Source organism: Phacochoerus africanus, chromosome 6, assembly GCF_016906955.1.
Source record: "Phacochoerus africanus isolate WHEZ1 chromosome 6, ROS_Pafr_v1, whole genome shotgun sequence".
Lineage (NCBI taxonomy): Eukaryota > Metazoa > Chordata > Mammalia > Artiodactyla > Suidae > Phacochoerus > Phacochoerus africanus.
The window spans coordinates 34289756-34299753 of record NC_062549.1 but is presented as its reverse complement, the minus strand read 5'-3'; the positions used below and the strand labels follow the sequence as shown (position 1 = coordinate 34299753).

Genomic DNA, 9998 nt, shown 5'->3' with positions numbered 1-9998 from the left:
GCCAAGCTGGTCAGTCAAGGTCAAACTGGGATTGTTGGCATCCACTGAGTAGAAAGCCATGGCTTTCTAAATTTCAGTCAAGATTTAAGATGCCAACTGGCAGGGGGGAGCTTAAAACAACAGACCTCACTTTCGTGGCCCTACCTATTTAGTTTTTTTCCTTCCACTGGAACAAGACAGAAACACAAGGAAAAAAATTAGTGAGACATCCCCAGAAGAAAAGTCCTCCCTGAAGGCCAAGGTGTCCCTGATGTGCTCTCCCAAGATTTCTCCCCATTCCAAGGCTTCACTGACTGCCCAGGTCCTTGAGGAACGTCCTCTTTTGTGCCCCTGCACGTTGCTATGGCTGTGGCTGTCATAGGCCAGCAGCTGCAGTTCTGATTTGACCCCTAACCTAGGAATGTCCATGTGCTGTACGTGCAGCCATAAAGACAAAAAAAAAAAAAAAAAAGGGTTGACAATGCAAAGAGCTAATAAGGGCCAAAGTTGCAACACCTGAGTCACAAAACAGGAAGAGTACTGTACTATAACTCAAAGAATGACATAAATATCCATAGGTCCACACTGACATAAAAAATAAACAAAATAGATAAATAGAAAAAATAAATGGGGGAGAATTAACAACTCTTCCTTATACATGTAGTGACAACACCAGATCCCTCACTTGCTGTGCCATAAGAGAAATACTAATTTCTTCAGCTTCATAAATGTTCTATGGCTGTGTAAGATGTACCACAAGGAGAAGCTGGATGAAGGGTATATGGTTAACTATTTTTGCAACTTTCTCTAGGTCTACAATTATCTAAAAAAGAATTAACTCTTAGGTAGTTGAGTATCAACAATTTCATAGTTCCATTGAATATATAAATCAGATAAGAAAAAACCAACACTGAAGTTCTAAAGCCACATTATCTTAATGTGCTACAAATGTACTTGAGGGTAATTTTTGCATTGAGATCAGGGCCTGCATCAACATTCAACTCAAATACTCTATTCAAATGATTTGATTTACAAGCTTTCTAAGGAAAAGTGTCAAGACTAGGACTGGGAAGGACACAGCAAATGGGTGGCACAGATCTGCTGGCCTTGTCTTTCAAGGGACTGGGCTTTGGGACGGGCAGAGATTACTTCCACCACCTTCCTCTATACCCACTTCTGAAGGCCTGCCACCACGATGAACTCCAGGGGTCAGGATAGTCCAGGTCCCAACACAGAGGCTAGAGAATGGCAATGCCCCCTCTAGCAGCTGTGCTGTGCTTAGGTGGTGCTAAGTTTCTAAGAAAAGTAGCAGCAGATGCGTGGATGGCTGGTGAGGCCTGTCCTACGACTAGTGCCAAGTGAGCACGTTGCTCCTTACCATGGACACTCAACAAGCTGGATTAGGTTAACCAGTTAAGTTGGGCACTCCTATGTCAAGGCCATTTCAGCGCAAACTCAAATACTAATCTCTGATATTATACACAGTATACCAAATAGCATTTACGGCTCCTAGTTCTACAGACAAGTGACTAGCAAGCATTTCTCAGAGGTGGATTAGCTTTCATGTGGCTTAAGTACCGGTATGTTTATTGCATTTAAGGTACCATTTAACGATCTGAGTTAATCTAACTTCTAGTTGTGAGCAATTTACTCTATTTAATAGGTCAGGCTTCTTTTCAATTCACAGCAGTCTCATTGCTTATAATTGTGCACTGTAGTGTGCTCCCTTTAACTCAATGCTACTTAACAAGGTTTTGATGAGCACCAGAGCTGTATTTCAACCCCAAATCACCAAAATGTAAAAAAAAAATTTTAAGTAGATATATGGCCTTGCTTTGCATACCTTCTAAATTGATTGCTCATATGTTAAAGATACACTCCCACGGTTCTGATTTTTTTTTTTCCCCTTTAGGCCACACCAGCAGCATATGGACGTTCCCAGGTTAGGGGTCAAATTAGAGCTGTAGCTACCTACCTACACCACAGCCTCAGCAATGTGGGATCTGAGCCAAATCTGCGACCTACACCTCAGTTCACAACAACGCTGGATCCTCAACCCAGTGAGCAAGGCCAGGGATTGAACCTGCATCCTCATGGATACTAGTCAGGTTCGTTTCTGCTGTGCCAAAACAGAAACTCCCTACAGTTCTAAATTTGAATAGACCTGTAGAGAAATTTAGATAGTCTTTGGATAGTACCACAAATGATCAACGTCAAGGTTAGAATAAGAAGGTTTTCAACAAATACAATCAAGCAGTTATATATACCAAAGGAAATTCTTTATTGTAAACAAGATATAAAGTACAACAGAACAAATATTGTGCAAACTGTAAAATCACAAGGATTTTTTTTAATTAAAAGAAAACTCTTGTTTTCCAAGGGCCCAAAGTTTTGATGGCAGAAATCTACACCCAATAGAGAAAAATGTTAAATGAAAAGACATAGTGACATTTTTCACTATATATTTTAAACAACTGACTTTTGTTTTACCACTGTGTATATTATCCACTATACAACAGAATATAACAGAAATACTGTTAACGAAAATGAATGTTCTAATATTTTTTCTACCTACCTAGTTCTGAATCCCCCCCAAAAAAAACTCTCATAAATTAATTGGACATTTGTCCATTTGTGAATAACGGTCACTAACTTTCTAATTCAATGAAGCACACATTATATCCTGGTAGCATAAGGGTTCGTTACTGATGACCTATGTCATCTTTTTCAAGAAGTTATCTGAAACCCTTAACATCCCTTCTTTACAATATATGTTTTCATCTTTTTTTTTCCTAAACAAAGTGCAGTGTATTTTAGAGTCTACAGAAAACACATTGGTATACAGTTTTCAAATCTACACAAAAAATGCAGCCAACTAAAGTTCAAAGCGTAATAAAATGCCTAGTTATGGTCTTTTGTTAAATTTCAAAATAAAAATGCAAAGAAGTTAAAGCTACACTTCAGAGCAATTAAATTAATGAGGATTCCAATTTCTGGGACCTCTTTAGCAATATACAGCTGCTTAATTCCGAACATCAGTGACTAGTATAAAAATGCTAGTTCTAGATATACTTAACAACTACATCCACGAAATTGAATGGAAAGACTAATAGTAAACAAGGTAACTCTAGGAAAAGATAATATTCGTGATAATACAAATCAATTTTACATCTCCATCTCTGTACCGTAATGTTTATTTCCAGTCTCTACACTTGAAACCAGTGCTTTAGAAGAATCACATTGAAAAGTTGGTCTCAAGTATAAACGGTGAAAGTAACAAATTGTGCACACATATTCAAAACCTGTGCTACCTGTGGCTGACTTCACCTGCAACCTTCAGAAAACATTGAAAGGAATAAAAACTTTCTCATCTCTCTTATGCGGTAAGAAATGAGTCCTGCAACTCTGTGACCTGCCTGTGGCCGCAGCACTTCTTACCATCTAACCCAGGCTGGGCCTTCTCCCCAGGCCATGGGCCTTCTTCTGCTTGTAGCCCACACTGGAGGGCCACAGACCTGCAGTGGAAGCATTTTCATATCACCATTGGCTCCCGGCTGTGACAAAAGTTAGTTCTCCGCCATCCAAGCTGTCACTGCGTGGGAGCAGGGGTTGGAGGTAGGGAAATGTCATTTAACTTGCTAACTTCCATCTGCCAGTTTGGTAGCTTCTTGGCCGACAGATGGCGTCGGGCATGCTTGGTCAAATGGTCACTCCTCATGAACCGCCGGTCACACATGGGACAGGCAAATTTCTTCTCACCTGTGTGGGTTCGTCGGTGTCTGGACAGTTCATCTGAACGGGCAAACCTCCGTTCACAACCTTTCCAGCTACAGCTAAAAGGTTTTTCTCCTGAAACAAAAAAATTCGTATCATCATTACCATGCATGTTACTGTAAGTTACATATTAAATTATATTTAAGGCTTAAAGATGCTTTATTAACATGCCTAGCTTGTGTTCATGATCATTGCTAAAAAACCCTTTATCCACATTTCTAGATATAAATCAGGAATGGTTAGTACCTGTATGTGTTCTCATGTGGGCCTTCAGATGAGAACTTTTAAAGTACGTCTTGCCACATCCTGGATGGCTACAGATGTGACTTCTTATCCTCGAAGAGTCGATCTGAGGAGTGACTTTAGCTGCTGAAGGGGAAAACCCTGGAGCAGGGGCGATGGGAGAGAGTCTAGTGCCATTTGGGCTCACCACCGGAGGCTTTGGGTTCTGAACAACGGGCTGGGGTACGACAAACATGACTGCGCCTTTGGGCACCTGAGTGCCCATGAATACAACAGGTGGGCAGACAGCTGGTGGCTGACTGGGTGGAGTGCTGGGAACAACTGTTGTCACAACAGGGTTGTTTGCAGGGAGGGGAACCATCTGGCAGATGACCGGCATAGTTGGCACACCCCCTGTTGATACTGCAGGTGGAGAGACTAACACTGACTTCTGTTGTGGGGACGTGGAGGCTGGCTGAGATCTACAGATGACTGTCTCTGAAGAAGGCACAGAAAAGTCATAAAGTGCAGCACTTGCTTTCTCATCAACATCTGCCACTGTGTCCCTCTCATGTTTGGATCTGTTTGGTGACACAGCTGCACAAGGTACATTTTTTCTTGAAGACTCAACATTTAGGTGGGTTCTTCTTCGAAAAGAATTGTCCTGATAGTTGAGGATGCTGGCTGCTTTCACTGGGCAGGATCGGTGGTTACATAGCTGAGCATCAGCTGTATGACGAATCACACTTGTTGCCTGAGCCTTGGGAAGTATGGGGGCAGATACCGGGCTCTTCTCCTCTTTGAAAGGTGCAGTAGCCATGTGAGGCTTGGCAGTATCTGACAATGATTTAAAGTGTCCAGTAGGTGGCGCTGGTGCCATCAGATTTGACACTTGAGAGGGTTCAAAGTCAGAGGGACTGTAAGGTGGAGTCAAACACTACAGAGAAGAGAAATATATAGGCAACAGCGTGAGAACGGTAGTTCATCATGTAAGAAATTCTATCCTTTACATCCATCGTAAAAGCAATACTTACAAATGCTGGGATCGTATGAAAATCCGGTGTACCCGGCAGCAGATTCTCTTCCTCTGACATATCAGACACTGGAGTAACAGGTCTGTTTTCAATATATTTCTTAAAATCAGACTTCCAACTGCAGCTCATAGACATGAGTGCCTCTACGGCTTCAAAATCACTTTTCTCTGCAGCTTTGTTCCACGAATACACACCCTCTTTTGATCTTTCAGAAATCATTTCCATTCTTTCCTCCTATAAAAACAAAAGATTAAATGCTTTTAAGTATACTGTTCTCCACATGACATGCGGAACAATGTGCAATTTTTTTTCCTTTTTTACAATTTGCACAAACTTTTCAAGATAAAATCTGAAATAACTTTTCCTCATCCCTCCTCTGGTAGTGATAAAATCTTCCTCATTCTTCCTCTGACACTTAGGTCTGAAGACTGATACCCTTGCAAGGTGAAGAGGACCTTATTACCTCTCAGGGGACCAAGGCCAAAGGTACCAATGAATTTGAAATCTAAAAGAGACCCATTTGGCTTATAAGAAAAAAAAGGTTTTATATTCTTTCCAGAGTAGCCACCTGCAACAGGAGTCAGACAAAATAAGGGAAGGCTCTGCAAAACTCATTAATAAAAAATACAGGTTATGGCATGAGATCTTTTCAGATATTTTTTCCTAACGGGGAGGAGAGGCCAAAATTGATGATAAATAACAGCGCATGCTTTATATTTATCAACTCCTATCGGGTATTTAATGCTTGATGTTAATGCTCCTTCTATCGGGTATTTAACGCTTCATATTAAACTGCACTAAAAAAAAAGGTACTACCCTCCATCTCTTTCTTTTTTTTGTGGTCTCATTCTTTCGTCAAAGTAGAGGTTGTGTAAAAAAAAAAAAAAAGAGCATTCTTTATGTTGCAAGGTGTTATTCTTAACGCTTGTTTAAAAAAATGTATAAACCCTTCGTGTTGAAACCCTAAGAAAACGAGCCATTTCTCTTGAAATATCGCTAACTATGCAATTGCATAATCCCGCGCCCTTTATGTAAGCTGCAGCGGACAGCGCATGTTTGTGTAAAAGCCTCAAGACGCCAAAGCAAAGCAAAAAAGAGAAAAGGCAGGCAGCCGGGAAGCAGAGTACGAGGTGGGAAGGGCCGGAAAAGAAGCCGGGAGGGGAGGAGGACTGGGAGTGGGGCGCTAGGCAGGAAAGGGAAGCGCGGGCGGAGGCGCGGGCGGGGGAGGCAGACGAGGGGCGGGGGTGGACGGCGGGGGAGATCCTCGCTGGCGGGGACAGACAGATGGGGCCGCCCTAACCTCAATGAGGCTCGCGGGTGAGTCACTGGGAACATTCCTCGCCGCTCGCACGTCCCCGCTTCCCTGCCTCCGCCATTGGCCAGCTGGCCGGGCGGCCCGGGCTGGGATTGGCTGGGCCTCGAAGGGCGGGGCGCGGAGGAGGAGGAGGAGGGGGCGAGGCATGTGAACAAAGCGTGATCAGCGGCTGCTCGGGGCGGCGCAGGAAACGTGAACTGGGAATTGCCGCGCCGTCACCTTTCACCTACTTCCTGAGCCCGCGGGCCCCCGCCCTCGCGCCGGGCCGGGGGAGGGGCCGCGGGCGCCGCCGCCAACCGCCCGGCAGTGCGCGCCCCAGCCCGCGGGGAGGGGCGGGGCCCTGGGCCGGGGAGCGCCCGCCCCTTCCAACTCCCAGCGAGCCGCCGTTCCCTTAGGAACCGACAGCGGGGCCGGGCTTCGCTCCCGCCCCTGGCGGAGGCCGGAGCTGGGTCACTCGGGGACGAGAAGCTCCCCGAGCGCACCCGCTCCCGGCCCACCCCCAGCCTCCGCCTCAGCTGCCGGGGGAGGAGCCGGGTCCCCGCGGAAACCCGGCCCCCGCCCTCCTCCGGCCGCAGCCCCCGGGGACCTAGCCGAGCCCTCTGCGCTTCCCGCCCACGCCGCCCGCGGGATTTCGGACCACCCTGACTCTCCCCGAAGATGCGGCGCCCCCTCCCCGAGGTTTCCTGCAGCTCCGGCCCCCGCCCGTTGCGCATCTCCACGAGTTCCCAGACGTGCAGCCCCAACAGGCCCCGGCTCCAGACGCGCGGCCCCACGGCCTGCGGCTCCCGCCTTAACACGCTGCCCCCGCGTCTCGCGGCCCGGCTCCCCCCGCCCACCTTCTCCGCCCTGCTGCTGGGTCCCGCTTCCCACCCTCACATCGCCGAGGCGGCTCTCTGCCCCCTCCGAGAGGTGCTCAGAGGGTGGCCACCTGCCTGCCCCGGGAGTGGGAAGTCCCTCCAGACGTCGAGGAGGGGGTCAACTCCGCGGCCCCCCTCGGGGGTCCCGGGGCCGCGTGCCATCCCCCACGCTCCTGCCAGTCGCCCCTCCCCCAGTGGTCGGCTATCTGCTGTGCAGCCCCCGTCCCGCAAGCCTCCGTTCAGACCCCCTAAATGGGGAGCCCCCTTTCCTCTCCTGCGGACACCTTGCCCCGCAAATCCTCGCAAGCACTACTCTCCCATCCTGGGTTGCATTTCTGATCCAGACAGAGGCAGCTCTCTACAGCGCCAGGTGCAGGGTGGCCCCCTTACCCCCCTCCTCCTTCCACACCTCCTATCCTCGCTGACAGGGCAGCAGCCCCCACCCCATTCTTGCCACCCATCCCACCCACCCCAGTCATCCTCCCCCTCACCTGCTTCAGGTCTCCCGGCAGAGCTGACCCTTCCCCTCATTACACCTAGAGCAAGAACCCCCTCTCCCTTCGTCTCTAGACCCCAACCTGCTTCTCCTGACCCTCTTCATTACACACGCCGTCACTAAAGCCCGGTCTGCACACAGAAAGCCCCTTCCTCTCCTACGACTCCACTGCAGCCCCCGTCCTCCGGCGTGGCTGATGTCACGGGGCTCAGGCTTCGCGCCCCCCGGGGGCCCCTCAGACGCAGCATAGGCCAGGGAGGACAGGGGCATCCCCAGGTGACTTACCGCAGCTTGCTGGAGAGAAGCGCCGAAGTTGAGCATGGTTGGCTGCCTGGCCGCCCGCAGCGAGCTGACTGGCTGCTAGGCTGGTTGGCTGCCTGGCCACAGACGGGCGCCCAGAGACACTCGACGCCACTCCCGCCGCCGCCGCGCTCCGCGCCGTCTGCCCCCTCCCCATTCAGGTAGCTGCTCCGCCTGCCCCGCGCCGCGGGAGGGGGTGGGGGCGGAGCCTGCTATCGGCCAATCAGCGACAAAGGTGTGTGAGGCGCCGGCCAATGGGCTAGCGGAGCCACGCGTGATCAGCGGCTGCCCGGCAGCGTGAAGCTTGTGTCAGTGGAGCGTGTACACAATCCCCGGCAGCGTGTTCCCTCGGCCCAGCCCGAGGGAACTCCCGCCGCCACCTGACTCAGTGACACCGCCCCCACCCCTCATCCACCCCCCCGCCTGTAGTTCCCCCTCCCTGGCCTGGGTGGGGGGCGGCGCTGAGAACGGGGGCCTAGCCCGGAGGCGCGGCAGCGGCGGCGCGCCCAGGGACTGCGGAGGGCCGGCCCCACGTGGGAGGTGGGGAAGGATGCCCGCTCCGCCCTGTCCCCGCTGCACGAGGCCCCATCTCGGCTCTCCGTGGGGTAGGCGGGACGCCGGGTAGCCAGGCGGGGGAGGCAGTGGCTGCAAGCCAAGGGTCCCGAGCCAAGAGATTTGCATTTGGAAGCGCCGTCCCCTTGCGCGTCTGGCGAGAAAACAGAGCCCGGTGACCGACTGAGCTGCATTTTTGGAGCATTTGCAGGGTTCTGACTCGCAGAGCCCTGGATAGCACCGAGGGAGGGTAGGAGAGGGAAGGGAATCCTGTCACTATGCGGACACCTGCTCCTGCGCCCCCCGCCCACGCCAGGGCCGGCGGCGCGGGCTCGCCCTCTCCATCTGCGCTGCCTGCGGCATTGCCCGCCCCCGTCCGCCCCGCCCATCTTTCCTCCTGGGCGGTGGAGAGAATGCTGTGGGGACGGCAGGAAGCCCCGAGAACTAGACCAAGGGGGTGATGGGGAGCCATAGACTAGAGTTCTTATCTTTCTCTGGCGCCGGCGCTCGTTTGCAGAATCGAGTTTTGAGCTCGCTCTAAAGTTTAAATTGCAGTCTACCAGCTGTTTCAAAGGTAGACCCTACCCCCACACACACCCTAGGCCAAGGCCTCCGGAAACGCTCTGCCAGGAAACTGCTGCTGGGGATGGGGTGGGGATGCGGTGGGGCGGGGTCTTCTAGGGTCGCCTGGCGCCAGGCAGGGCACGCCTGCGGGTGGGTTGCAGTGGAAATGCCCGTCAAATCAAAGACACAATTCCCACCCCCACTCCACCCCACCCCCGTCCCCGGCCGGCGAAAGCACCGGCCCCACCCCCACTCCCCCACAACCCCCCCCCCCCGCCCTGACCCACTGGCTGATCTGAGGCGGTCTGGGGTTTCCAGAATGCGATACTACGGTTCTGCTTTGGCTATTTGCCCCCTTTTGGCCTTTTGGTGCCTGTTCATGGCAGCTGTTGTTGAAGAGGGCAATGATAACTCGGCTTAAAGCAAAGGAGATTTTCTTTTTCCGAGGTCTGAACACGGGTCACAAATCACTGCGCCTTCCTCTAGGTGTCTCGCCTCTGTGTGTAACTGAAGGGCTAGTTTAAGTGTCCTCTTTCCCAATAATCACAAAATGAGTATAGAAAAGGGAATGAATTATTTTAAAAACAGCCACATCTATGAACATCTTCTAATGGTTCCTTCTGGAATATCTCTTCTTGTATATCTAAGGCCCAGGCTAGCCAACAACAGTAGTAGCAATCAACCAAGGCCAGAGACGCCCACTGCGAGAGGGGAAGAGGACTGAATGGCCTCCTGTCACAGCCTCGCCTGAATCTGCTGGACGAGCGCCAGCTCAGCAGCCCAGGCAGCTCTTCCTGTCTCCCCTCTATCCCATGCCCCAGCTTCTGTCTGCAGGGGTGTCCCTCCCTGCTGGCTTCCTTCCGCCTGGGCTGTCCCATCCTGTTGATCTGAACCTAAGGGTACTG

At 51.0% G+C, this 9998-nt stretch overlaps 1 protein-coding gene across 1 annotated transcript; it reads right to left on the bottom strand.

Moving 5' to 3' along the window:
- Nucleotides 1-2239: 2239 nt before the first annotated feature.
- Nucleotides 2240-8131, bottom strand: KLF10 (KLF transcription factor 10). The gene is made up of 4 exons (XM_047783490.1): nucleotides 7963-8131; nucleotides 5010-5243; nucleotides 4000-4912; nucleotides 2240-3828 (listed from the first exon to the last, which is right to left on the bottom strand). Exons 1-4 carry the CDS (start codon nucleotides 7996-7998, stop codon nucleotides 3569-3571), a joined length of 1443 nt encoding a protein of 480 aa, XP_047639446.1. The 5' UTR covers nucleotides 7999-8131; the 3' UTR covers nucleotides 2240-3568.
- Nucleotides 8132-9998: the final 1867 nt, after the last annotated feature.

Excerpts from the sequence above, each read along its gene's own strand:
- KLF10 (XM_047783490.1), bottom strand. The coding sequence starts at position 7,998 with ATGCTCAACTTCGGCGCTTCTCTCCAGCAAGCTGCG. Across the intron at positions 5,244-7,962 it reads CTTCTCTCCAGCAAGCTGCG|GAGGAAAGAATGGAAATGAT; the intron begins GTAAGTCACCTG and ends TTGTTTTTATAG. Across the intron at positions 4,913-5,009 it reads TTCATACGATCCCAGCATTT|TGTTTGACTCCACCTTACAG; the intron begins GTAAGTATTGCT and ends TCTTCTCTGTAG.